We start from the raw sequence: 27,361 nt of genomic DNA on the forward strand, positions 1-27,361 counted from the left end.
CCCGGCGGGGCGGGCCGACTTCCGGCCGCGGCGCCTGCTTCCGGCGCGGCCCGGCGACCTCCGCGGGGCGAGGCGGGCGGCGAGCCAGGGCCGCGGGGGCGGCGGCCACGCTCCGGCCCGGCCCGCTGCTGCCCTCGGCCCCGCGCCCCGGCCGCGCGCCGCCATGGGCAAGAAGCACAAGAAGCACAAGACCGAGTGGCGCTCGTCCTACGAGGGTGCGGCGGCGGGCGCGCTTTGTGACGCCGGGCGGGCGGGCGGGCGGGCGTTCGCGGCGGGCGGGGGTCCCGGGGAGGGGGCCGGGCTCGCGGGCGGGGGTCCCGGGGAGGGGGCCGGGCTCGCGGGCGGGGGTCCCGGGGAGGGGGCCGGGCTCGCGGGCGGGGGTCCCGGGGAGGGCCCCGGGCTCGCGGGCGGGGGTCCCGGGGAGGGCCCCGGGCTCGCGGGCGGGGGTCCCGGGGAGGGCCCCGGGCTCGCGGGCGGGGGTCCCCGGGAGGGTCCCGGGCTCGCGGGCGGGGGTCCCCGGGAGGGTCCCGGGCTCGCGGGCGGGGGTCCCCGGGAGGGTCCCGGGCTCGCGGGCGGGGGTCCCCGGGAGGGTCCCGGGCTCGCGGGCGGGGGTCCCCGGGAGGGTCCCGGGCTCGCGGGCGGGGGTCCCGGGGAGGGGGCCGGGCTCGCGGGCGGGGGTCCCCGGGAGGGGGCCGGGCTCGCGGGCGGGGGTCCCGGGGAGGGCCCCGGGGAGGGTCCCGGGCTCCCGGGCGGGGGTCCCCGGGGAGGGCCCCGGGCTCGCGGGCGGGGGTCCCCGGGGAGGGCCCCGGGCTCGCGGGCGGGGGTCCCCGGGGAGGGCCCCGGGGAGGGTCCCGGGCTCGCGGGCGGGGTCCCAGGCGCCAGGGTTCTGGGATCACTAGCTGGGGTCCGAGTCGGGAGTCCAGGGCTCCCAGGTACCTGGTTCGTCTCCTGTATCCGAAAGGAAGGAGCCAAGCACCTGCGTTGGCTCTTGTGGTCTTGGAGAACTTGGTAACTGTCTCTCGTGCCGCCTCCTGCCTGGGGGTTCCTGCAGGAGCTGTGAGGCCACACCGGTGGCTGCTGCAGGACAGAGGGGGTGAACACCAGCCAGGAGCTTAGCGGCGGGGCATCAGGCTGCTGGGTCCCATTCCTGCTTTGTTCCTTCCCCCCGACAGTGAGGCAAACTGCTTTCCTCGAGGCCTCCCTGACGATAATGCAGCAGGAAGGGGAAAGAAGACCCAGCTGCGCTGGGGTTTGCCTCACTGACTTCCCTTGATGGTTCTGCAGTCCCCCTGCCTGCTGCCTTAGCATGGCCAATCCCACCCCTCCTGGTCACACCTGCGCGTTGGGCCAGCCCTGCCACGAAGCTGGGTGGTAGCTCCTGCCTGTACACGTCGCAGGCACCCAGTGAAGCCCGCTGTCTCTGTTTACAGATTACACAGACAAGCCCCTGGAGAAGCCCCTGAAGCTGGTCCTCAAGGTTGGAGGAAGCGAAGTGACTGAGCTCTCAGGGTCTGGGCACGACTCCAGTTACTACGATGACAGGTCAGACCACGAGCGCGAGCGACACAAAGAAAAAAAGAAGAAGAAGAAAAAGAAATCGGAGAAGGAGAAGCACCTCGATGATGAAGAAAGAAGGAAAAGGAAGGTAAGACACAGTCGCAGTTGGCATGTGGTGGCCCCAAGCCCTCCGGAGGGCAGGCTGTAAGTGCTGCGGGGCCTCAGGAAAGGGTCGTTCTGTTTGTAGCAAAACACAAATCGGGAAGGTCCTTCGCTTTGTTTCTGGCTCTTTGTGCATCGTTTCTGAGCCAAGCCGTAGGGGTGGTCGTCTAGGGTGGGAATCTGAAGCGAGAAGTGCCTCCACGTGGAGGGGGGTTTTGTCTCTCAGCTTCGTGTTTCCCCTCAGTTACAGGAGATCTGTTTAAAACTGCTTGCCTTGCTCTCGCTGCCCTGACTCTGCCTCACAGGAAGAGAAGAAGCGGAAACGGGAAAAGGAGCATGGCGACACGGAGGGAGAGGCCGACGACTTTGATCCTGGGAAGAAGGTGGATGTGGAGCCGCCCCCTGATAGGCCCATGCGCGCGTGCCGGACACAGCCAGGCGAGTGGAGCGCTGCAGAGGCTTTCTTGGAGCTTCATGGCTCATCTCTGACCTCACGGCTGGTGCTCCCGTCAGCCCCTTGGGAGGAGCACGGGACAGAGGGAATGCTGTTTTCCCAACATGAAGCATAGCTGGGCCTGAGGTCTTACTGTCCCCCTGAGCTTCTAGAGCAGGGCTTGGCCAGCGACTGCTCCTGAGTCCCGCTCCTCGTTAAACTCCTGAGCTCATCGTGGATGGGAGGAAACTAGTACTCGGGTCAGTCACTGAGGCTGTCAGAAACCACGGGGGCTGTGCCTGCCTCACCAAAGGAGAGGCTCCGAAATGCTGGAGAGTCTGTGATCTGTGTGCGGTCACTTCCCACAGGCTTTCACGTAGTCAGGAGGCACTGAGGGACGCGGTCTTAGGCGTTTCTTTTCTGGACTTTGGGTTTGACTGCCTACGATTTGGGAGGGAGGAGGGGGTGTTGTACTGCAGGCATTGTGGGGGGCTGCGTTCCCGCAGTCCCCGTCCCCTGTGCAGGTTAGTGCCATGGTGGACTTGGGGCTGCTAGGCACGGTGGGGCACAGAGAAGGTCAGGCGTGAAGTCTGCGGAGTTTGGACAGTCTCTGGTCACCGTGAGCTTAGTCTGAATAGCTGCTCGCTTGAGGTCACGTGTGCAGTGCTTCCCTCCCGTGTGCCTGAAGAGCTGCCCTTCACACCTGCCCCGGTCTCTGTCTCTATTGAGGACCCACTTGAGGTCTGCACTCCTGTTGTGCTTCAACCCTGGAACCAGCCATCTCCCCAGGGAGCCCTGGTTCCTTTGCGCAGCATGGCATTCAGAAACCGAGGTCTGGGTGCTGGGTGTGGCCCTCAGTGGGTGGCACGAGGATAGATCACATGCGTACTCACAGCTGAGAGAACAAAAGCTGCGCTGGCTTCTGTGTTCACATTCACCAAAATCCACGATTTCACACAGTGGGCCCAGAGACGCAGTTAACGGCAGCTCTCGCAAGAACCCCGGTGCGGTGTGTATTTGTGCCTTTTTCACAGGTGAGGAACAGGGGCATGACCAGAGGTTTAGGCTCCCAAAACAATAATTGGTGAAGCTCCACCTCTGTGTCCAAAGCCTCTGTCCTCTTCTTTGTACTGTATCTGGAATGTACCGGGCCCGGTAGTGCCCTGGATGGTCATAGACTGATGAGGGACAGTTCCCTGTTGTTGTGCTAAGGGTGTTGGCACCCTGAGGGGTTTTTGGGACTGCTGCTGTGATGGAAGTCCTTGCCCACGCAGCTGAGCTTCTTGGGGGCCAGGACTGGTCTGGTTTATCCTGGTTCGCAGTTCCGGTGGGAACCTAAAACGCTGTGAAACATGAAATGGCTAAGTACACACTGGGGAGTTGGAGCTCTCCAAATACCAAAATCTCTCGACTCATCTTTATTTTTTTATTTTTTGACTCATCAGCTGAGAACGAGAGCACACCTATTCAGCAACTGTTAGAGCACTTTCTCCGCCAGCTCCAGAGGTAAACAGATTCTCAAGAGCTTGAGCTTGGAAACATTCGGGGTGTCTTCCCTTGTGAGGTGTTCTTCCCCCAGCTCTACCACCTGTGGAGCAGACCCTTGCCTAGTCTGGTGGGGGGTGGTCAGGCGCGTGCGGGAGCAGCGTGCAGGGAGAGCTCCGTCTGCCGAGTCCTTGCAGGCCGGTCAGGGCCGCCATGATGCAGATGTCATGGCTGGAGCTGGGACGGCAGTTTGGGAACTTTTAGTCATCAAAGTACCTACCGCAATTCTAAAGAGCATGGGTTTTATTTTTAAGATAGTAATAGTAACTTAAAACTTGGTGAGTTGTATTACATATTTATCATGAGGGGTTTTGTATCACTTGAAAACCTAGATTTGTGGTTTTCCCAGTTTAAATAAAGATGTTTTTGTTTTCAGAAAAGATCCTCATGGGTTTTTCGCTTTTCCTGTCACGGATGCAATTGCTCCTGGATACTCAATGATAATAAAACATCCTATGGATTTTGGCACCATGAAAGACAAGATTGTAGCCAATGAATACAAGTCTGTCACAGAATTTAAGGTAACCTGGTTTCAGTTCCTGAAATCACTGCTATGAGGCTCTGTGTGTTTATGTCCCGTGAACACTCCGTCCACCTTAGCTTGTTCCCAGTTGCAAATTTCCATGGGCATTTGAGTGTTTGGGTTGAGGTCACCCAAACACAGCATCGGGGGTAATGGGTTGGCTGAAATGTCCTCTGTATTTTTGTGTGGAAGCCCGACCATATGTTGCAAGCCGTAGGAACAAATCGGGTCGCGCAGGAGTGTGTCGATTTGGTCTGGCTCCAGAGTGGGTGTATCTAGAAATGCAGTTTTCCTAATTTTTAGATTTATAGGAACTGAGAATTTAATTTTTTTTGAATAATAAATTTTTTATTTTTTATTCTTACGTTAATCACTACATTACATCGTTAGTTTTAGATGTAGTGTTCCATGATTCATTGTTTGTGCATAACACCCAGTGCTCCATGCAGAACGTGCCCTCCTCAATACCCACCACCAGGCTAACCCATCCTCCCGCCCCCCTCCCCTCTAGAACCCTCAGTTTGTTTTTCAGAGTCCATCGTCTCTCATGGTTCGTCTCCCCCTCCGATTTGAATAATAAATTCTTAATAACACCTGAGTACATAGCTCTTAAATCTGTTTCTTTCTACCACCTACGAGGTGGTAGAAATTGATCTCGGCTTTGAAACCCGGGGGGGATCAAAATGAGTGCTTCACAGCTTTGGCAATCTTGTCATTTATGAAAGGGCATCAGTTTTCTTTCTTAGTTTTGGTTAAATTTGGAAGGCTTGGCTTCTTTACTTTCGTTTCCTGGTGATGTGACAGAGTTTGCCGAGCTGTGGAAGCAGTGCCACGCGAAAGGGTATTGCATAGAGTGGGCATTTCCTCTGGAGGGTCGGGCACTGCCCCAGGGGTGGATGGCTAGTGGCAGCCTGCAAGTCCTTCACCTTCCTAACTTGGATCCCAGTTTGGTCTGCTGCCCAGTGACCGTCGTGGATGTGAGCAGCGTCCCCTTTCCCCTACGTTCTCAAGACTGGTACCTTGGGGCCAGCGAAGGACGGGGGCTTCACAGCCTCAGGCCCAGCCTTGGGGACCTTGGCGTGGGGCCGTGCTGGGGCTCGGGAAGAGCCGGGGTGGTTTGCACTGTGTTGCTTGGCTGGCTTTAGCTGTCCTTGTGCATCCTGATGGCTGACTCACCTGTGATAGGTGTGTGCCGCATGTAATTTGGTTAGGGTGACAAAATACTGAGGTTTCCAATAGTTGATTTTTAATATAAGTTGTTCAGTAAGAGTCTCCTTGTGTTAGCGGAAGGGTTTGCTCTGATGCTTGTAATTACTCGTAGACAAAATTCTGAATTCTGTGGAAAAATCCCAGAGATAGAGAACACTAATGTGCCCGGGTTTCCGCTCATCCCTTGGCTCTAATGAAAAAAACCTGGTTGTCGTTCTTGTTCCTGTTTATGTCTGAGTTCCTCCCAAAGTGGGAGAGCTAGAGACAGAAGAGAGGGCTGCCGTGTTCTTACCACATGCGTGTGTCACACTCAGGAGGAAGTTTGGGGCTTGGCAGGCTTCTCACTGTGTGCAGGGAAAGACCAGTGAACAATTAGGAACATTTTTCTGAAGGTCTGAAAACCATATGTTAAAGTGAAGAGCCTAATCTAGTTGTTTCCCACTCACTTTGAGTCTCTTGACAGGAATCTAGTTTATGCTGTTGTCTTGGTGGCATTTCACATGGGGTGGATACTATTTTTTTTCCCTTTTCAGGCAGATTTTAAGCTGATGTGCGATAATGCCATGACCTACAACAGGCCGGACACTGTGTACTACAAGCTAGCCAAGAAGATCCTTCACGCGGGCTTTAAGATGATGAGCAAAGTAAGAAGCCCTTTGGCAGCGAGGAGCCACAGAAACAAGAATTCTCCTCTGTGTTTTTATGCCTAAACAGAACCTCACCCCAGTGAATGACATGCTTCCATCCATCCGTCACTGGCCGCGGTGTGGATCCCTCTGCTCTAGGGTAGACGTCCCAGGCCACCCTCCCCTCCAGGCGCTCTCTCTCTCTCTTTCTCTCTGTGCTCCTGCTCATGATCCAGCTGTAATGTCTCCTTAGGGTTGGTGGAAAGTTCTGGATCTGTTGATCTGAGCCTGGGTGTCTTGTCTCACTGGATTGCAGCCAGCCTGTGATTTGTTTTACATGGCTGCCCACTGAATCCAGATGGGACATCTTGGCCATCCGGCGTGGCTTCCCAGATCTGTCCCATGAGCCAGGTTGCATGTGTCATGCATCTAGGACCAGTGCCTTGTGCCTGATCAGCCTGTAGGTGAGGTGTGGCTCCTGTGCCCTTGGCCTGTCCCCTCGGCCAGCCCTGGGTGCTCCCGGCCAGTTGGCCGCACCTTTGGTGCTGACTCCCACCACCACCTCCCACGGTAGCGCCGTGGAGGTCAGCTGTTAGGCCAGGTGAGGCTGTGGCCATCCCCATCCCACCCATCGTCATGGCACCCTGGCTGTGAGGCAGAGGTAAAGCCCTGCTGCTCTGTCCTTTTTGATTCTAGGAGCGGCTGTTAGCTTTGAAGCGCAGCATGTCGTTTATGCAGGACATGGATTTTTCTCAGCAGGCAGCTCTTCTGGGCAATGAAGATACAGCCGTCGAGGAACCTGTTCCTGAAGTGGTACCCGTACAAGCAGAAACTGCCAAGAAATCCAAAAGGCCGAGTAGAGAAGTCATCAGGTAAAGAGAAGTGCGTGTGCCTGTTGCGTGGGACACACACCTCGGGAAGGCGGGTGAGGGGGCATCCTGTGCTGGTGCCCACGGCCTTGGAGGAGCTCACAGACGGCTGCTTGTGCGAGGTGGGGGGAGCACAGTCCCCAGGGGCCTGGGTCCACGCTCTAGCCTTAGGTGTTCCCAGGCAGCCGGCAAGCAACCTGGACCAGCTAGGACTTGTCCTGCAGGAAAGCCACTGTCACGCTGATGGACATAAGGTGCCGAAGGCGGGACAGCCCCTGCCGCCACACTCGGGCTCCGGAGCCCATCTGGCCACCGCTGTTCCCACATGTGTGTCGTTTGTGAATAATTGTTGGCCCTTCATTCCCAAGAGGTTCCCTCCCATGCAGAACGCATGCTAGTGGCCTGGCTTGGCTGTCCCCGGCTCAGGGGACATAACTGTGCTGCGTTGGGCAGGCTGCATGCTTAGGAGTGGGGGCTTCTTTCTCATCGTACCCCCTGAGCCAGAGCAAGGGCCTTTTTGTAGGCTTGGGGTCCGCAGGCAGGGTTTGCTCCCACAGCTCCTTAGAAGGGATCTACCCATTTGTTTCTAGACCCTTCCACAGGAGAGGCCACCTCCCTTGGGTGCTGCACCCAGCGACTCTTGACTCAGTTTAAGGAAGGAACTCCTTCACATGGGGCTTCTGGCCACCTGCGGGAGGCTTGGGATGCCCCTGGGGACTCACGGCCTTGTGTTCCTAGCTCACATTTGTTGTGGGTGCTTCAGCCCTCCACGGAGTTCTGCCCCTTTTTCTTTTTTTTTTTTTTTAAAGATTTTATTTTTTATTATTTGACAGAGAGAATGAGAGAGAGAGAGCACATGAGAGGTGGGAGGGTCAGAGGGAGAAGCAGACCCCCCGCCGAGCAGGGAGCCCGATGCGGGACTCGATCCCGGGACTCCGGGATCATGACCTGAGCCGAGGGCGGTCGCTTAACCAACTGAGCCACCCAGGCGCCCAATGAAACTTTATTATTTTTTTATAAAGATTTTATTTATTATTTGACAGAGAGAGAATGAGAGAGAGAGAGCACATGAGAGGGGGGAGGGTCAGAGGGAGAAGCAGACCCCCCGCCGAGCAGGGAGCCCGATGCGGGACTCGATCCCGGGACTCCGGGATCACGACCTGAGCCGAAGGCAGTCGCTCAACCGACTGAGCCGCCCAGGCGCCCATCTGCCCCTTTTTCTAATGGCGCCTTGAATGACACTAGGTTTGTGAGCCTCCCGGCATGTGGTAAGGTTCTCTTCGGGCAGCTCTTAGATGACTGACACGTGAGGAACGTCTAGTGGCCGTTTGGGTTACCCTTACTCTTGGTGGAAGTGTTTTGTGTTGCTGTGGTTACAGCTAAAAGGACAGGATTAAGGTGTGCTTCCTGCTACCAGCCCCTGGTGACCTCCAGGAGTGTTAGGGGCTGGCCCCAGGGGAGGTGGGAGGGGCGTGTTCCCCAGCCTCCTGGTGACCTGTGTGCTGTTCCCGCTTCGTAGCTGCATGTTTGAGCCAGAAGGAAATGCTTGCAGCCTGACGGACAGCACGGCGGAGGAGCATGTCCTGGCCTTGGTGGAGCACGCAGCCGACGAGGCTCGGGACAGGATCAGCCGGCTCCTCCCAGGGGGCAAGGTAGCGGCAGGAGGGCTGGGCAGGGCTGCGCCTGGTTGATGCATTGGTCACTGCAGGGTCGTGTTGGCTCCTGTCACCGGCCTCATCTCCTGGGTGGGAGGGGGCCTCCAGGGGCACCTTGAAGGCAAGACCCTCACAGAAGCTGTGTGTAGTGTGTGGATGCCCGTGGACAGGCTCACCCTTTGGTGGGATGTTGGTCGCTGTTGCTGGAAGGCTGGGCCCACCAGGCTTCTGCAGCTGGAACCTTGTCCCGGTGTGCTTGCGTCTCTGTACCCCTCTGCAGTGCCCGGGGGTTCCATGTGACCCAGGCATGGCCCGTGGGAGCTGCCCCAGCAGCTGCTCATCCTTAGGAAAAGGCCCCACCATCCTTTGAACACCTCGCCATAAGAATAGACCAGCATGTCCAGTAGAAACCGCGAGGGTCCTGTGTACAGTTTTAAGCCTGGTAACGAAAACAGAGATGAAATTAATCCTGGTGCCTCTTACTTGACCTGGTATATCCGGTCTTAACGTTAGCTTGTGCTCTATAAGAAACCGTTAGAACTGCATGTCCTTTTTCCCACACGAAGGCTTTAAGATGCATGTTGAGTGGTAGGTAAAGAATTTTGAATGATAATGTTCTAGACGTGCTGGGTTATGTGAGATACTGAGGTCGGTGTCTTTGTACGTCTTTAAGCCCTCCTGGTGGAAAGTTTGAAGTTGCCTGTGTGGCTCGTGGTGTTGTGCTGCTGGACCCGCTGGTCTGCACCCCTGTAGTGCTCCGGCCCTGGGGTCTCCAGGGAGCCCAGGCTCTGGGTGCGGCCCGCCTTGGGCGGGGCTCAGAAAGACCCAGTGCTGACCTGTGTGTACTCGAAGCGTGCGTCCGCACCCAAACCCCCATTGCTCCCGGCACCGTGCCCGCTTCACTTGTCTCCCTTTCGGGTGTTGGAATTCCACAGCGAGAAACCTGACTGCAGTTACTTGGTCAGTGGCGATGGATCCCCTGTCCTCGCTTCCCCTCCCCGCCCAGCCCTGCCCTCAGGCTCCACAGGCTCCAGGGTGCAGGCCCGAAGGCCACCCTCCTCCCGTTCCCCACACCGACATGCAGGTGTCTCTCTTCCTGGACCTTCCTGGTGGCCTTCAGAAGAGGAGTGGTTTTGTTTGGTGGTTGGTCTTTAAGTGGAAGTGAGTCCCTTGTGGTTTAGATATGGAGCCTCTAGGCCATTCACAGACATGGCCCTTGGTGACCAGAGTCTTGTTCTAGCTCATCTGGTTCAGGTTCTGACATCCTGTGAAATGGTTGTTTCTGGGTAAAGCCTCCTGTTTCAAAAGCTCTTTCAGAAGGGTCACAAGGAACCTGAGTTCTTCCAGTGCACACAGGTCTGAAATTAAATTCGGGAAGGTATGAGAGGGGCCTCTGTAGCCTTTTCCACAGGGAAACCAAGAACCTCTTGGCCTTCTGGGGTTCATCCCAGTTAGGTCATACTGGGAGGCCTCTATTTTGTTGGCGTGTCAGTAGAAACTGCAACCGCAGGATTCTGTTCAGGGGACGGGCATTCAGGTGTGCTTTCTTGCAGATGGGCTATCTGAAGAAGAACGGGGACGGCAGCCTGCTCTACAGCGTGGTCAACACGGCTGAGCCGGACGCCGACGGTGCGTGGCCCCTTGCAGGGCTGGGCTTCTCCGAGCCCCACACACTGCTTTGTTAGTCTCTGCACCGCCAAGGATTTTAAAACTTCGTAACCTGTTTGAGATCAGCATTTCCCCTGCAGAGCATGGCACCAGTGGTAAAGCATAGAGAAGAGTCCCCCCCGTCTGGTTTCATGCTCCTGTACGTCCCCCTTGACACGACCCGTGTGTGATAAATGGACAGAGGGCAGTCGTCCTGCGGGGGCGGAGGTCCTGGTCAGACCTCTTGTGCCCGACAGTCCCCAGCACAGGCAGAAGGACTGGAGCTGCACTCCCACAGAGCTGTGGTTCTAGAAGCCCTCGTGGCCTGACTTCCTGGTCCCATCACCAGTAAGGGCTCCCTGTGAGAAACCAGAGTGCTCAGTCTCCCATTCGCCAAGCTCGAAAGAGGCCCAGACGTGAGCTTTAGAAGAAATACCCTGTTTGATCATCGTGTTAAGGAAGATCTTGGTGGAGACACAGATGCTGGATCTGTGCAGTCTTTTCTGTGGGTTCTAAGAAGCGTTTATGTACTTCTTCGTCTCTGAAAAGTGCTTCGAAGGTTTGCCTTTGAGGAAGAGCAAAGCTCACTTGGACTTGCAATACATTCTCTCACACGCAAAGGAAAATAAAATATTCTCCATTGTTCTCGCCCGCATGGGTGTGGGGCCGCTCCCACCGCCTGGGGCTCTTGGCAGTGTTCTTTAATGTGGCCCTAGATAGGGGCTTAGTGTTCTCTGACAGGTACCCCGGGTGGACCCTGGCTGAATACTCTGGCTGAAATGAGTGGTAACATTCTTCGTAAGAGAACACAAGAGCTGATAACTCCCAGCTTAGAAAGAGATAGTGAAGGTTCGAGAATTGTAGTGGCTTCTGTAAAGTTGATCTTAGCTGGTCTTTGTAGAGAGCCCCTGAGCCTCCCTATGTGCCCAGGTGAGGCAGTGTGGGGGCTGGGAGCTCCCCGAGCCACCTGCTCACAGCCTGGTCCCCTTACAGAGGAGGAGACCCACCCCGTGGACCTGAGCTCGCTCTCCAGCAAGCTGCTCCCGGGCTTCACCACGCTGGGCTTCAAAGACGAGAGAAGGGGCAAAGGTGAGTGAGGCGGGCAGGTAGGGGCAGGGGGTCACAGCAGAGGTGTGGACCCGGAGTCCTCCCCCAAGATCTTCCTGGCTTACCTGTTTTTAGTACCGTATCCCCACGCTGGCTCTGAAATAGCAGTGAAATTCCGGTCATTTGAAGTGAGGGGAATAAAAATGAGTGGGCAGGCTCCTGCTGTCTGCTCTTGCCAGTGGGTGGGTCTGAGCTCCGTGCTGACGCTGGGTAGGGGTGCACAAAGGTGTCTGGAGGACGATGGTGGGCAAGGGTGGGCACGGTGGGGGAGGGAGGGAGGGGACTGACCGGTGTGTCGGCTGCTCCTGTGCTCGAGCAGGCAGACGTTCGTGGCCGGCTTGCTGGTTTTGGGGTGTGTCCGGGCGAGCAGCAGTTTTGTTCCCAGGGGACATTTTCTGGTCACACCGTGGTCCTACTGGCGTCGAGCGGGGAGAGGCCTGGAGTGCTCCCCCACACCATTCCTCTCGAGCCCTGACTTCGTGTGGAGGTGCAGCGATGCCTCCTTCAGGGCACGGAGCCTCTGAGTCCCTTGACCTGCCCTCCCCGCAGGCTCAGTCCGCAGCGCTGTCTGGGGACTGCGCTCTGGGGACGCTGGCGCTCAGGCCCCTGCAGAATGCACTCGCTTCTCTGTGGTCATGGCTCGGACGTAAAACGAGGCATTGAGGCAGTTCTGGCTAGGCCCCGAATGCTGCTACTCTTGGGGTGTGCTGAGGGGCGGCATTTGCATGCAGAAGAGAGCGTGTGACGGTGGGGGCTGGTGGGGGCCCGGTGCGGGGGCCCGGCCTGCGGAACGCCGGCGCGCGTCTCATGCCCTCGTGCTCCCCTCTCGTGCTCTTAGTGACGTTTCTCTCCAGCGCCACCACCGCCCTGTCAATGCACAACAATTCCGTATTTGGCGACTTGAAACCGGACGAAACGGAGCTGCTGTATTCTGCCTACGGAGACGAGACGGGTGTGCAGTGCGCACTGAGGTGAGCAGGGTTGGCGGAAACGCGGACCGGCTTCCTGCCCGCTCTGCGGCGGGAACGTGTCCCCGGCCCCGCCTGTGTGTGTGTGGGGAAGCAGAAGTTTCCACGTTACTTCCCGTCGACCGCAGGTCGACGTCGAAGCTCAGGTAACTCAGCTGGTAGTGTGAGCGGGTGATGATCCGGGTTGTAGTTGGGAAGGGAATGTGTGTGTGCGTAACCCGCGCCGTGCACGTTGAGTTTGTCTCGTGACTTTATTGAAATGTGGCCTCGTGGCTGTGCTAGACTGCTTGGGCCACCAAAACAGAGCACCGCGGGCCAGATGGCTTCAGTGGTAGGCATTTATCTTCTGGTGGTCCTGGGGGCTGTTGGTCTGAGATCCAGGCGCATGCAGGGCTGGCTTCTCCTGAGGCTTCTTGGCTTGCAGACGCCGTGGTCTCCCTGTGTCCTCACGTGGGCGTCCTGACCTCCGCTTCCTTTAAAGACACCAATCGTAATGGATTAGGGCCCACCTTGAAGACCTCGTCCTAGCCTAATTACCTCTTAAAGGCCCTGTCTCCAAATACAGTCCACATTCTGAGGTCCTGGGGTTAGAGCTCAATGTAAGAATTATGGGCCATAGTCGAGTCCCTGACAGTGATGAAGATGTGGTCTTAAAATCATAGATGCAGTACTGTGTTTTTGTAGAACTGTTTTTGTGTGTATTTTTTTGCTTTGTGTGCCAAGTAGAAGTGGGTCACTCTTACAGAAGTTTAGTAATTTTCCAGGAGGAAAGTAAAATTTTGTCAACCTCTAAGAAATGGGTTTTTTCCACATTAGATCTCTGTTTAATTCGAAACCGAATACAGGGTACATTTTAAAAATGAACAGTAAGAAATCAGTTAGTCCTTACTACAGGAAGTGAGTACGTATCCAGGTTTTTGTGAAACCAAAGAAGTAGAAGTGGAAAACCAAGGAGGCAATTTGTTGTGGGCGAGGACAGTGTCACAAGTGGTGACCCTCTCCTTTACCCCACTGCCCTGTCACAGCCCTCCAGGGTCAGCAGCCACCTTTGGTTCAGGTGGCCTTGTCCAGCGCCCGCTCCCGAAGCACAGACGGACTCTGGGTGCCAGACAGCGAGAATCCCAGGCGTGTGGGCAGCACACGGAGGCGGGCGGGCAGACAGCGCTCCTCCCTGGCATCCCCACGTCGCCTCCCCACGTGCTCTGTTCCAAGGCACTTCCAGACCACACCCTGAGTGTTGCGACTGCTCCCTGCCCCTTCGCACCTCAGTTTGGTGGTTTCTCCTAAAATGCGCCTGGTGCCGACTTGTGTGTGTTGTCACGGTTTCACTTCCAGACCAGCCCTTCTCAGCCTCTGCCCAGCCTTCGATGCTAGGACTTGGGCTTTTGGTCTCTGCTTCTTTTTGAAATACTTTGGTTTTATGTATTTATTTATTTTTTAGCATTCCTGTGATCCAAAAATCAAAATCACCCTCTAGGGCGTATGCAGAGAGACATGCTTCCGTATTGATCCGTCCCCTCCCCATTGCGGAGCATCCTCCTCAATCTACTTATGTTTTTAAATCCAATAAAAAAAAAAGATAAAATTATTCTTCTTTTACAGAAGTTAGTGTAAGATATCTGGTTGACCCTTGAGCAACACGGCTTTCAATTGTGCAAGTCCATTTACATGCGGCTTTTTTTCATTGAACATAGTACAGTATTGTAAACGTATTTTCTCTCTGATCATTTTCCTTGTAACGTGTTTTTCTTTAGTTTGCTTTATTGTGAGAATATGGTGCATAATACATGTAATTTATAAAATCTGTATTAATCAGTGTATTCTGTCATCAGAAAGGCTTCTGGTCAACAGTAGACTGTTGGTTAAGTTTTGGGAGAGTCAGAAGTTAATATGCAGATTTTCAGCTGTGGGGTTCAGTGCCCCTGATCCTGCGTTGCTCAAGGGTCAACTGAATACATATAGACTGTTGTTCACTTTTTTTAAAAATAATTTTCTCTTGAGATGTTTTTAACCTTTTTGGGTCGCGGGCCACTTTGAAGATCTGATGAAGACTCCTGATTCCCCCCCCAAAACTATATCTGGGAGGTTTGGTGCGCCCAGTAAGACCCTCTCTTGTGGAGGAACATCTGAGGAGGTGGGCTGACAGGGCGGGCTCCTGAGATCAGGACCACCGGCGCTGGTGGAAGAATCTGGACGACTAGAGGGTGTGCTGCCTGTCTGATCATGTTCCCTCGTGGCCCTTCCAGCCTGCAGGAGTTTGTGAAGGATGCTGGGAGCTACAGCAAGAAAATGGTGGATGACCTCCTGGACCAGATCACCGGTGGGGACCACTCACGAATGCTCTTCCAGCTAAGGCAGGTGGGTGCGCCGTGCTGGCCCCCTTGCGGGCGCCCACGGCCCTGGGCTCCTGCCATTGGGTCACTGCTGTTGGAGAGCCCATCCAGACTGACGTGGTTCTGGCTAGCTGTTCTTCCCTTATTCTTTTTTTATTTTCCTTTTTTTCCCATAAACGGTTAATTTTCTCTCAGGAACTTAAAAATAGTTGTCTCTATTGACCACATATTCACCATTTCTGGCACTCTTGATAACATTTTTTTTTTTAAAGATTTTATTTATTTGACAGAGAGATAGAGAGCACAAGTAGGCCGAACAGCAGGCAGAGGGAGAGGGAGAAGCAGGCTCCCCGATGAGCAGGGAGCCGGACGCAGGGCTCGATCCCAGGACCCTGGGATCATGACCTGAGCTGAAGGCAGACGCCTAACTGACTGAGCGACCCAGGTGCCCCTCTTTGTAACTTTTTATGTACCCGAATTTCTTTCATCTACTGTCATTTTCCTTCATCCTGAAGAACCTTCTTTAATATTTCTTGTGGTATAGACTTGCTGACAGTGAATTTACTCAGCCTTTTTTTTCTTTGTCTGAAAAACGTTTTTATTTTACCTTTATTTTTGAAATTCATCTTCCCTGGGTGTGGAATTACAGGCTGTTGTTTTCCTGTCTACTTTAAAAGATGCCTGACTGCATTGTTTCCAGAGTGTTTGTGGTCGTTTTCATCTGTGTTTTCCTCCTGTCACCTGTCGTCTGGTTGCATCAAGGATTGGCAGATGTGGGCCCATGAGCTACGAATGTTCTTTTACCTTCTTAAAGGCTGTAAAAAAAAAGTGTGCTACAGACCTTATGTGGCCCACAAAGCCTCAAGGATTTGCTCTTCAGTCCTTTGGAGAAAGGTTACTGAATGCTGCTCTAGATATTTTTATTTTTTAATTTTCTTTTTCTTTTTTTCTTTTTTTAAGATTTTATTTATTTATTTGACAGAGAGAGATACAGCGAGAGAGGGAACACAAGCAGGGGGAGTGGGAGAGGGAGAAGCAGGCTTCCCGCGGAGCCGGGAGCCCGATGTGGGGCTTGATCCCAGGACGCCGGGACCATGACCCGAGCCGAAGGCAGACGCTTAGCAACTGAGCCATCCAGGCGCCGCTGCTCTAGATGCTTTTAAATCTGAGCCCTTGTAACTGGTTTTCAGTGGGTCATTGTTGTGTCGTAGTGTTCTTCATGTTTATTCCACTTACCAGTTGTCGAGTTTCGTGGACCTATCAGTTTATAGTTTTCTTCAAATGGAAGATTTTCATCCATTATTTCTTCAAATACCATTTCTGCCCACACCCCACTTCTATCATTTTTCTAGGACTTTGACACAGGTGTTAGAGATCTTGACCTGTTCTGCATGCTGTTAATGCTCTGTTCCTTTTTAGTCTTTTTTCCGTCTTCGCGTTTGGTTTCTGTTGCCGCGGCTCCAGTGGAGTGATCTGGTTTAGTGCTGCGTCGACATCTGCTGTTAATCCCAGCCACTGAACTTCACTTCAGCTGCTGTGTTCATCTGCCTTTCCTTCACGTTATGTTCATGCTTTCCTTTAAATTTGGACCTATTTGTAGTATCTAGTACGGCTGCTTTTAAAGTCCTTATCCACTAATTCTGTCATCTCTGTCACTTCTGGATTTGCCTCTTGGCAGATTTTCTTCTGTTTATAGGCCACGATTTGCTGCTTTTTTGTTTGATTGGATCCTGGGTGTCACAGTGTTGAGTCTCCCTTGTCTAGACCATGCTGATACAGAGCCAGCGGCCACTAGTGGCTGGTGGAAGTTTTACTGTGGCTTGTCTCCATTTAGATACGATGAAAATGTGAACTACAAACCAGAATTTCAGAGGCCAGTACAGAAAATGAAATGTAAAAATATTTCATTGGTTTATTTGGATTATACGTTAAAGAATGTTTTCAGTACGTTAGATTAAGTAAAATATGTTACTGTAGTTGAACGTTAACATTAATTTTCGTCGGCTAGTAGAAAATTAAAGTTCGGTGTATGCCCACGTTATATATTACTGCTGGGCAAGGCTGGTCTGGCTTACTGTGTTCCTTTAAAGAACATTGATGTTCTTTTTGGCAGAGTCCTTGTGAGTCACCTGATTTCTTGGGGTTTGCTTTTAAGCTTTCTTAGGGCGGGTTTAGGTGGCCTTTACGTTGGGTGAGTTTGGCCCTGATACTAAGGAATGGCCCTCCTGGGGTCTCCTGTGGTCGCCAAGTTTCAGTGAGGACTAGCTCTGGCCGGGTGGAGTACGGGTGTGTGTCCCCATGCGTGCCTGGCCCCGCAGTGTCCCATCTGTGCGTGCACAGGTTACTGTCCGCTGGACGGGTCCCTCCCGGATTTGTGGAGCTCCTGCTGGGAGCTGTGTCTTCCTCTTCAGACTTTGCCCACCAGCCGCCAGCCAGTGAACTCTCACTTCTTCGCGTGCTTGGCCACAGTGCTCCAGGTGCTGTTTTCTGTTCTGTGGCCTGAAAGTTTACTCCTGGGGCTGCCCCTGGGCACAGTGCCTGAGCCGTGTCTTTATGCTGTGTGGTGCTTATAGCAGGACATTAAAATAGTGGTGATATTTCTACTCAAGTTTATAAAAATTGCAGCACAAGGGAATTTCCAGAACATTATCACAAACAAAAGATTTTAGGTGCAGAAGTTTGCAACCTCAATGATTGTTTTTAGGTACATGCACACAACTAGGGTATTTTGAAGGTGATGTTCCTGCCAAATTGTAAGGCAGTTAGGTTTAGGCTTCTGATCTGCACACGTGGCCACATGTGGCTGGGGTCCCTACGGAATGTGGTCACGTGATAGTGGTTCCGGGTGACTTTGGGTCCCACTCAGGTTGTGGTCGCACAGTAGTTAAGTGTGAGCCTCTTGTAGGCTTTGTGCAGCCTGAGGAGAAGGGTACGTGGGCCCGTAGCCCAGGCCACCTGAGGGCCCTGGTGCCTCTTCATCCAGCAGGTGAAACCGCCAGGCCTGGTATTTTTCCCTGAGACACCGGGCACAGTGTCGGACTTTTACTTTGTGTTTTAAGCTGTCCAGCGCTGCAAGAACAGGTTGGGTGCTCTCCCACTTCCTCTTCATCCTGTCCAGGGTGCTCCCAGGGCGCTCGGCCCACCGGGGATCTTGGCTGGGGCTACGTGAGTTGGGCCCTCCGTGGGTCTAGTTGGCTGTCTCGCTCAATCTCTGCCATCTCCATGGAAGCAGACAAGGCCCAGCTCTGACTTACAATATGGTATGAACATCATGGGGACAACCCCAGCAATAGTGAATAAACTGTTTTTAATTCACACTTGTGTACATGACGTGAGTGAAATGTTCTGTATAAAACTGTTTTGGAAAAACTGGCTTCTCAAACCTGTTTTGATTTGCAGAGGAGAAATGTTCCAGTGAAGCCTCCAGACGAAGTGAAGGTGAGTTGTACAGTCATGTAAGTAAAAACCCAATTATTAGCGTTCCTGTGGGGAACGGTCATGTTCAGCCTCTGATACGGGGTGGCTGAGGAGAGGTGCGTGTGGTGTTTTATTGAGAAACTGATGAAGTGGTCGTCTCCTCCGCCGTGATTTTTAATGACTGGAGCGAGGGATGGAAAGCCACGGTACTTCCCCTCCAGCCCACACGCAGCAGCTGTGGAGCAGTGGCCACGCGGGGGGCTCTGTCTTCACAGGGGCCCGGGAGGGGTGGGCCTGCTGGGGCCTGTGGAGTGAGGAGCAAGCTTGGTTTCTGGTGCGGTGGGTTCTTCCGGCCCTCCCAGGACGTACTGTGTGCTGCCAGCCAGGGCCATATGCACTGCATCCTTGTGAGTGAGGCCAGCTTGACAGATCCATGTCCTCAGGGCATTCCCAGCACCCAAAGTAGACTGTTTGCATATGAGGAAACTTCATCGTGGTCTGGCCTCGGTTTCCCCATTTTTCTCGTCCCTTGGGAGTAACTTGGAGCGTGCATGTTGATAACAAACTTTGACCACAGCCCCCGTGTTGGAGCAGAGGCACCAGGCCTCTGAGCAGGCCGTGGGGGCCTGGGTCACAGGTGTTACCTGGCCTCGGTGGACGGAGGGCCCGCTCCGGAGACACGTCAGGTGCCCATCAGGTGGGGCTCATCGAGTGACAGAATGGGGAGGGTGGCATGGATGTCTCCCCTGAGGGGTGTGCCTTGGTGTGGCCAGATTTGAGATGCAGGCAGGGCTCTGCTCGGGGTCTCTTGGTGACGCGGATGTGCCGTGGCATGGAGCACAAGTCCCACAGGGTGTCTGTGCTGTCGGCTGTCTTGAGCTGGGAGCCCAGCACCCCCTCGGTCCTACCACCAGCGCCTGCACGCAGACAGCCCAGGGCAGCCCCGGGAGCTTTCCGAAGGGGCCTCCTGCAGTGCCAGGAGCACCAAGCCCCGCTTCCCCACCGTCCTCCTCAAGCCTGTGGCGGCAAGCAGCTGTTGCGTGTCTTTCCCGTTGGCAGGCAGGGTGCGGCCTGTCATTGGCGAGGAGGCGCCGGCCTCTCCTCGTCTCCCTTCATTTCGTTGGTGCTCGCACCCCTCACGACATCTGTGGCACGTGCTGCCGGCACCACTTGGGGCTCCTGGACATCGCTGCAGATGTGGCAGTCGTGTTTTTCTTTAGACTTAAGTTTCAGCACCCCCAAAGGCACAGACTCTGATATCAGACAACATCCTTTCCAACGCTGCCTTGGAGCGTAGATCTCCGTGCTTAACAAGTACGCAGAACCGGCTGATGGGAAGGTGGGCATCAGCGTAGTTTCCTGTAGGGGAGCCACAGGGCTCTCGCCCCCGGGATGCTTCTTGGGGTGTGTGGGGGGACTGTGGCTCTGTGTGGTTTCTAGGGAAAGAAATTGTGAGCAAGCCAGCTTTTTTAAATTGTTTTTACAGGCTCCACGTTGCCTCGTGTTGTAGGGTCATCAGGTAAACCTATGAAACCTTGAAAGCCGTAGCTGTGGGATGATTGTCCCAGGCATGTAAGGAATAAGGGCCTTGTGTGGGGCCCTGGGCAGGATAACAGTGCCAAGCCTCAGTCTCTGGTTGCGGAGCAGGGTGGTAATGCGGGGGTGGTTGTAAGACTCTGGCAGTGCTCACTGCTGGTGTATGGCTACTGCTATACTCTGTAAATGTGAGCTCTGCCTGGTGTGTTGATGGCCCAAAGTCATCACTGTAACAGATCCTCTTGAGAGAAGTTATTTATCAGAGTGTAGACAGAAGTGACTTTTATGAAAGTCAGAACAAGCAAATTCTCGGATCACCCCAACAAGACAGTCCAACAGAATGGGGTTCACACCCAGATGAGACAGCCCAGTGGGAGAGGGCTCACACCCCGGCCCAGATAGTCTGACAGGAGAGGGCTCACACCCAGAGGAGACTGACGGGAGAGGGCTCACACCCAGGTCCAGACAGACTGACGGGAGAGGGCTCACACCCAGAGGAGACTGACGGGAGAGGGCTCACACCCAGGTCCAGACAGACTGACGGGAGAGGGCTCACACCCAGGTCCAGACAGACTGACGGGAGAGGGCTCACACCCAGAGGAGACTGACGGGAGAGGGCTCACACCCAGGTCCAGACAGACTGACGGGAGAGGGCTCACACCCAGAGGAGACTGACGGGAGAGGGCTCACACCCAGGTCCAGACAGACTGACGGGAGAGGGCTCACACCCAGAGGAGACTGACGGGAGAGGGCTCACACCCAGGTCCAGACAGACTGACGGGAGAGGGCTCACACCCAGGTCCAGACAGACTGACGGGAGAGGGCTCACACCCAGAGGAGACTGTCTGACGGGAGAGGGCTCACACCCAGGTCCAGACAGACTGACGGGAGAGGGCTCACACCCAGGTCCAGACAGACTGACGGGAGAGGGCTCACACCCAGGTCCAGACAGACTGACGGGAGAGGGCTCACACCCAGAGGAGACTGACGGGAGAGGGCTCACACCCAGGTCCAGACAGACTGACGGGAGAGGGCTCACACCCAGAGGAGACTGACGGGAGAGGGCTCACACCCAGGTCCAGACAGACTGACGGGAGAGGGCTCACACCCAGAGGAGACTGACGGGAGAGGGCTCACACCCAGGTCCAGACAGACTGACGGGAGAGGGCTCACACCCAGGTCCAGACAGACTGACGGGAGAGGGCTCACACCCAGAGGAGACTGACGGGAGAGGGCTCACACCCAGGTCCAGACAGACTGACGGGAGAGGGCTCACACCCAGAGGAGACTGACGGGAGAGGGCTCACACCCAGGTCCAGACAGACTGACGGGAGAGGGCTCACACCCAGAGGAGACTGACGGGAGAGGGCTCACACCCAGGTCCAGACAGACTGACGGGAGAGGGCTCACACCCAGAGGAGACTGACGGGAGAGGGCTCACACCCAGGTCCAGACAGACTGACGGGAGAGGGCTCACACCCAGGTCCAGACAGACTGACGGGAGAGGGCTCACACCCAGAGGAGACTGACGGGAGAGGGCTCACACCCAGGTCCAGACAGACTGACGGGAGAGGGCTCACACCCAGGTCCAGACAGACTGACGGGAGAGGGCTCACACCCAGAGGAGACTGACGGGAGAGGGCTCACACCCAGGTCCAGACAGACTGACGGGAGAGGGCTCACACCCAGAGGAGACTGACGGGAGAGGGCTCACACCCAGGTCCAGACAGACTGACGGGAGAGGGCTCACACCCAGAGGAGACTGACGGGAGAGGGCTCACACCCAGGTCCAGACAGACTGACGGGAGAGGGCTCACACCCAGGTCCAGACAGACTGACGGGAGAGGGCTCACACCCAGAGGAGACTGACGGGAGAGGGCTCACACCCAGGTCCAGACAGACTGACGGGAGAGGGCTCACACCCAGAGGAGACTGACGGGAGAGGGCTCACACCCAGGTCCAGACAGACTGACGGGAGAGGGCTCACACCCAGGTCCAGACAGACTGACGGGAGAGGGCTCACACCCAGAGGAGACTGACGGGAGAGGGCTCACACCCAGGTCCAGACAGACTGACGGGAGAGGGCTCACACCCAGAGGAGACTGACGGGAGAGGGCTCACACCCAGGTCCAGACAGACTGACGGGAGAGGGCTCACACCCAGGTCCAGACAGACTGACGGGAGAGGGCTCACACCCAGAGGAGACTGTCTGACGGGAGAGGGCTCACACCCAGAGAGGACAGCTGACGGGAGAGGGCTCACAGGCCTGGTGCCCCCTTGCTCAGTAGCAGGAGCTTCAGCTTCCTCTTCCAGGTTGCTGTGAGTCGCTGGGTGGAGGTGGACACCTGTCCGTGCTGTCCAGGCTGGTGGGGATCCTGCATGAGCTCATGCTCCGGGGAGGGCAGAGGGTGGAGTGGGGCCATGTGAAATGCCCCTGCGCAAGCCAGGCCCACAGACTCTGCATCTGCCGTGATACGGACTCTTGTTTAACTATTTGGTGAACTGTTCCTCCAGGGCATGTGTCAGGAGGGCACTGTTAGTGGGCAGTAACTTCCCCTCAGTGACTTAGGATCCAGCACCAAGGTGAGAGTATGTCTTGGCAGAATTTGAGGGCCTTGGTGTCTTAGGTGGTAGATCTCCCTTAAAATACCAGAGATGGCTCTTCTATGTTTATTTTAAAAATAGCCATACATTGGGCGCCTGGGTGGCTCAGTTGGTTGAGCGACTGCCTTCGGCTCAGGTCATGATCCTGGAGTCCCGGGATCGAGTCCCGCATCGGGCTCCCTGCTCGGCGGGAAGCCTGCTTCTCCCTCTGACCCTCCCCCATCTCATGCTCTATCTCATTCTCTCTCTCAAATAAATAAATAAATAAATAAAAAGAATGTTGCAACCAGGGCGCCTGGGTGGCTCAGTTGGTTGAGCGACTGCCTTCGGCTCAGGTCATGATCCTGGAGTCCCGGGATTGAGTCCCGCATCGGGCTCCCTGCTCGGCGGGAAGCCTGCTTCTCCCTCTGACTCTCCCCGTCTCATGCTCGCTCTCTGTCACTATCTCTCTCAATAAATAAATACAAATCTTTAATAAAAAAAAAAATAGCCATACATTAGCTATTATGTCTTAGTATCTTTAAGCAACAAATGGGCATGGACAGTTTGTGCGTGGCGGGGCGTAGGTCTCGGGCAGCATGGCATTGTTTCTGTAACGATGCAGAGCAGGAGCTTGACACAGGAGAGGTGCAGGGGGTCCTGGGGCAGCCGCAGAAGGAAAGAGAACATGCTGGCTTGGAGTCTGCCATGCTGTTAAGTGTGGTCCCTGAGAAGTAGCCGTGAGCACTTCAGATCCCGTGTGTCTGCCTGCTGCAGGGACCTGTCCCACGTGCCCTCAGCGGCACCCACTCCTGAGCTCACCCCGGTGGTGGTGGGTTGCAGTGTGGACTGGACACAGTGTGGTCTCGCCTGCTTCCCGGGGAGAGCGGGCCTGTCCCACCTGTGGCTGCAGGGCACGGATGCCCCTGTCGCTCCCTTGAGTTCAGTAGCTGGTGTTAACTGCCCACCAGTGACATCTCTCCTTCTCTGCCTGGTCTCTACCTGTCTCCCGCAGGCTGGGGACTCGCTGGGCGACGGCAGCTCCGTCCTGGACTTCATGTCGATGAAGTCCTACTCTGACGCCTCTTTGGACATCTCCATGCTCGGCTCTCTGGGTAGGTTGTGCTGGGCATGCTCACATCATCAGGCTCCGCTGGAAGAAGTGGACCTGCTCTTGTCTCTGGTGTTGCATTAGTCTGCTGGGCGGTCCCCAGGGGCACAGGCTGGTGCACTGAGGCCTGTCCTTGCTTCCAGGAGTCTGGCCGCCGTCCTCGGGACTCCCTCCCAGATGGTCCCAAAGCGGGGTTGCCCCAGTGGCCTTTCGGATGTCAGGCTCCATGTGAAGGATTGCCGGGGTCCCTCAGCCTGGTGGTTCATGCAGGGATGGGCTGCCTGCTTCGACTTGCTGTTCGTGCGTTGGTGTGTGCACGTGCGTCCCCACGGCCCCCACCACGCGAGACATCCTCTGTGCTCTGCATGGCACTCGGGCTTTTGGAGTGTCCCTGGCCACCCACCTCCCTGATGACCAGTGGTTCTCGTGGTGCTCCTCCTCCTCTCCCTTACTTTGGACACACCTGAGCTTTACTGTGGGGCTTCTCACCTGAGAGCAGCCCCCCCCCCACCATTGCGTGTGACAGTGTCTGGAGACATCTTTGGCTGTCACACTTGGGGTGTAGCGCTTCTGACATTGAGGGGTGGGGGCCAGATATGCTGCTAAACATTCTGAAGCACAGGGAGCAGCCCCCCAAGAACGACCCAGCCCCAGGGGTCACTGCTGCCGAGGATGAGAAACCCTGCCTACGTCAGAAGTGGGTGTCGTCAGACCTGCAGAGTGTGTGAGGGCAGGTCTTGCTTTGTTACCCAGCTTAGCAGGCTCTGCCTTTGGTTAGAGTGTTTTTAGACTGTATTTAGTGCAGTAACCCTATCCAGTTCAGGTCTAATGTCTTGCTACTGGTGATTTTCCCAATTGTTTGTGGGTCCCCCGCCTACTTCCCCGTTTGCTGGTTCCCTAGGACTCCTGGGATTTGCGGCTCTGGTTTGTTAGAGCAGGGGGACAAACCGGGATCCACAGAGGGACAGGGTGCACGGGATGATTCTGGGGGGGGGACCAGGTGGCACTTCCAGAGCCCTCTCTGCTTGGCACGTCTGCAGATCCCAGGCTCCTGGAAGCAAAGCAGGTGTTCAGTGGAAACCACATCGATTGCATGGACAGTTGAGGTGCAGGGAGCTCCTCTGTCACTGCAGTGGTAGGGACCCTTTGCGATCCAAGTTCACCAGCCAGGGGCCAGCTCTGCCTTGTGGGCTGGTGGTCTGAGACTGCAGAATTAACACTCTGCCAGCTACTCTTTGTGTTTAAGACTTTCTCCTTTTTACTGGGTTTTAGTAGTTTGGTTATGACTTGCTTGGGTGTGCTTTTGTTGAGATTGATCTTCCCAGGTTCGGTTCAGTTTGTTGGCCCCGGGGGTTTGTAGAGTTCATCAACTCTGGGAAGTTGAGCCATAATTGCAGCAGTCACCTGGGCCCCGGTTCTGCCGTTTGTCGCGAAGTCTCCTCTGCTTCGGGTGTGGCCGTCCCTTCCGCTGTGGCTGGCTTGCCGTGGCCCGTCCCAGGGTGGGGTGCAGGTCGCTAAGGACACCCTTCTCTCCCTGTCCAGGGGCTCCATCGGTTTTTCCAGCGTCTCCCCTTCTGCCCTTGCCGTTGTTTTCCTCTGCCTTTTGAGGAGCCAGTGCCCGGTCCCTGATGTCACGCCCGTCTTGTTCATGCCCTTCCTCCCTTGTTTGGTGGGGCCGTTTCCCTGCCCTCCGCTCTCCGGTAGCCGTTCATCACAGGCCAGACTGCGGCTCCGCTGTCGGGTGCTGTGTTGGGTCTTGTCTGACAGGCCATCAGCGACTTGTAGCCATCGGACCCTGTCCGCGTTTTGCTTTGAGATGTTCTTAGGGTGGCCCCAAGCCACATTTAGTGTAGGCGGGACATAGTCCCACCATGGGGCCACAGATTATTGCAGACATGTGTGAACTCCCTGGTGGGGCTGTGTCCTCTCATGCACACACAGGTCCCTCTGGGCCCAGACGTGGGAGCTCTCCAGGCCGCCCATCTTCACCAGCCCTCAGCCTGCCCACTGCCCAGGGCTCCCCTGGCTCTGGCCTGGGCCCTGTCCCGGGGTCTGCAGGTCTCTAGCACACACTGTCCTGCTTCTTACTTGTTTATGCCAGTGGGGGTGGGGGGCAGCAGCTCTGTGTGAAATGGCTCAGATTTGACGTGGCACCTGCATTCTTGTCCACCCCGGCGGCCCGGCCCCGCCCCGCCCAGCTTCGCGCACGTTGCCTCCCATCCCAAGCGTGCACAGAAGTGAGGGAGAGACCGGCATGCTGTGCTGGCCCAGGCAGCCGGATGCCTGATGTCCGTTCGCCCTGTTTGCACAGGGAAAGTGAAGAAGGAGCTGGATGCTGACGACAGCCACTTGAACTTGGATGAGACAGCGAAGCTCCTGCAGGATCTGCACGAGGCACAGGCAGAGCGTGGGGGCTCCCGGCCGTCCTCTAACCTCAGCTCTCTGTCCAATACCTCCCCCTCTGACAGGGACCAGCACCACCTGGGTAAGGTGGCCCTGGTCCCCAGCATCTGTCTTACTGTGCAGGTGCTGGGTGGCATCTGGGTAAAGGGCAGGAGCGCCGGCAGTCCTGGCACGTCGGAGCTGATGCAGGCTGCGTGTCCAGCCTCCAGGACTCCGAGGGCCCTGCTTCCTCTCCAGGACGCCCCCTGCCCCCTGGGGTTCCGAATAACCACTCCCTCGTCAGGCAGCTGCATGGGGGTGAAGTGTTTGAGTGGAATTTACTCCGTGTTAGGCATTGTGGGTCTTATCTGTAAGGTGCTGGCCTTCCCCGTGTCAGGAGCCACATCCCAAGGCCCTTGGACTGGGCAGAACGAGGCCCCAGATGCTGACAGGCATGTTGAATTCACCTTTGGGGATGTTTGTTTCTTCCTGCTGTTCCCGTTTTTAGTCCTGAAACAGGGTGTTGAGAAGTGCTTTGTTCTACCAGGACCCTGATTTGGGGAGAGCAGGTGACCTTCCTTGGCCTGGGGCCTTCTCTCTTTAATGAGTGACAGGGTGGGTAGGTGCATGGACCCCACCAGGATTTCGGCCCGTCCAGGAGGGGAACGAGATACTGCTCCCTGGCCTCTGGAATCTGCTCAGTGAGCTCCCCATGCCGTTCTTCCAGTCCCTGATCCCAGCAGTGACTCTGCAGGGCACCTCCTGACCTTGGGCAGTTGGGGGACGCTTAACAGCTATAGACGTTTGAGTCCCAGCCCGGGGAGGTGAGGGGGTGGCCTGGGCCCCAGGAGAATGAGTCACAAGGACGTGTTTCCAGCCGGGGCTGAAGCACAGCGTGTGTGCAGACCCGTCGTGTGAACGCCCCATCTTTCCCGCACTTGCAGGAAGTCCTCGCCTCAGTGTTGGGGAGCAGCCGGAGGTGACCCATGACCCGTACGAATTCCTTCAGTCTCCAGAGCCTGCAGCTTCTACGAAGAGCTAGCCTTGTAGTCTTCCATTATTTTTTAAATTTTTTTATCTGCACGTACAGAGTTTTTGTCTTGAGACAAAGACTTTCCTTTTGTCCCCTTTGGCGAGCGGGAAGCAGCCCCGGGGAGGTGGTGAGTTGTGTCTGATATCATGTCGGCCGTGCTCAGATCCAGCGTTTCTGTGCACAGCCCTGTGAATCCTGAATAGTGGAGATCACACAGAATGGTGTGTGGCCGATGCGGTCGAGCCGGTGTGTGTCTGAGCTTTGCGCTGTCTGTAAAGCCCATCCGCGCGGCTGGCCTGGACACACCTTCCTGCCCCAGCGCCCTTCCTGAGAGCCCCTTGGGAAGCAGACGTACCCATGGCAGGGTTCCTGCCTGTTCTCTGCCCTGCCTGCCCCCCACGCCCCTGCGTCTCCGAGGGAGGTCATGGGGGGCTGCACCCTCCTGGCCCGGGACAGGCTCCGTGCTCCTGTTTCCTGTGCTGGTCAAGGCCTGCCTTCTGCTGGAAGACCACATTGCCTCCCAGCCACGGCCACGTGCTGTGTCTGGAGACCTTTCTGTCCCAATGTGTTTACTGGATGCCTGTTTACATTTGCGAAACAGAGATCTCAATAAAAACACAGAGTGATTGCGTGTAATTGTTAGTAGCGCCGTAAGTATCCAGTTAGTGACCTTTTAGTGAAAACCTTTGTCAGGAGAGGTCGACGGCGTCCGTTCGTGATGCTCG

At 55.8% G+C, this 27,361-nt stretch overlaps 1 protein-coding gene across 10 annotated transcripts; it reads left to right on the forward strand.

Annotated features, from left to right (window-relative positions):
* The first annotated feature begins 32 nt into the window (after positions 1 to 32).
* Positions 33 to 27,262, forward strand: BRD9 (bromodomain containing 9). Of its 10 annotated transcripts, none has more exons than XM_045863936.3 (16): positions 33 to 215; positions 1,431 to 1,645; positions 1,965 to 2,097; positions 3,538 to 3,598; positions 4,014 to 4,158; positions 5,903 to 6,013; positions 6,692 to 6,867; positions 8,384 to 8,516; positions 10,073 to 10,148; positions 11,160 to 11,255; positions 12,112 to 12,244; positions 14,488 to 14,599; positions 17,974 to 18,012; positions 23,126 to 23,225; positions 25,533 to 25,706; positions 26,548 to 27,262. In XM_045863936.3, exons 1-16 carry the CDS (start codon positions 164 to 166, stop codon positions 26,643 to 26,645), a joined length of 1,854 nt encoding a protein of 617 aa, XP_045719892.1. In that variant the 5' UTR covers positions 33 to 163; the 3' UTR covers positions 26,646 to 27,262. The 10 variants fall into 10 exon arrangements, with proteins under 10 accessions (XP_045719892.1, XP_045719894.1, XP_045719895.1 ...); XM_045863938.3 differs by having other exon boundaries at positions 6,752 to 6,867; XM_045863939.3 differs by having other exon boundaries at positions 6,755 to 6,867.
* Positions 27,263 to 27,361: the final 99 nt, after the last annotated feature.

This window comes from Mirounga angustirostris, unplaced genomic scaffold, assembly GCF_029215605.1.
Source record: "Mirounga angustirostris isolate CCGP_5_RB_7025 unplaced genomic scaffold, mMirAng1.0.hap1 SCAF_7, whole genome shotgun sequence".
NCBI classification, from domain to species: Eukaryota; Metazoa; Chordata; class Mammalia; order Carnivora; family Phocidae; genus Mirounga; species Mirounga angustirostris.

Excerpts from the sequence above, each read along its gene's own strand:
- BRD9 (XM_045863936.3), top strand. The coding sequence starts at position 164 with ATGGGCAAGAAGCACAAGAAGCACAAGACCGAGTGGCGCTCGTCCTAC. Across the intron at positions 3,599-4,013 it reads TTTCTCCGCCAGCTCCAGAG|AAAAGATCCTCATGGGTTTT; the intron begins GTAAACAGATTC and ends TTTTGTTTTCAG. Across the intron at positions 10,149-11,159 it reads GGCTGAGCCGGACGCCGACG|AGGAGGAGACCCACCCCGTG; the intron begins GTGCGTGGCCCC and ends GTCCCCTTACAG.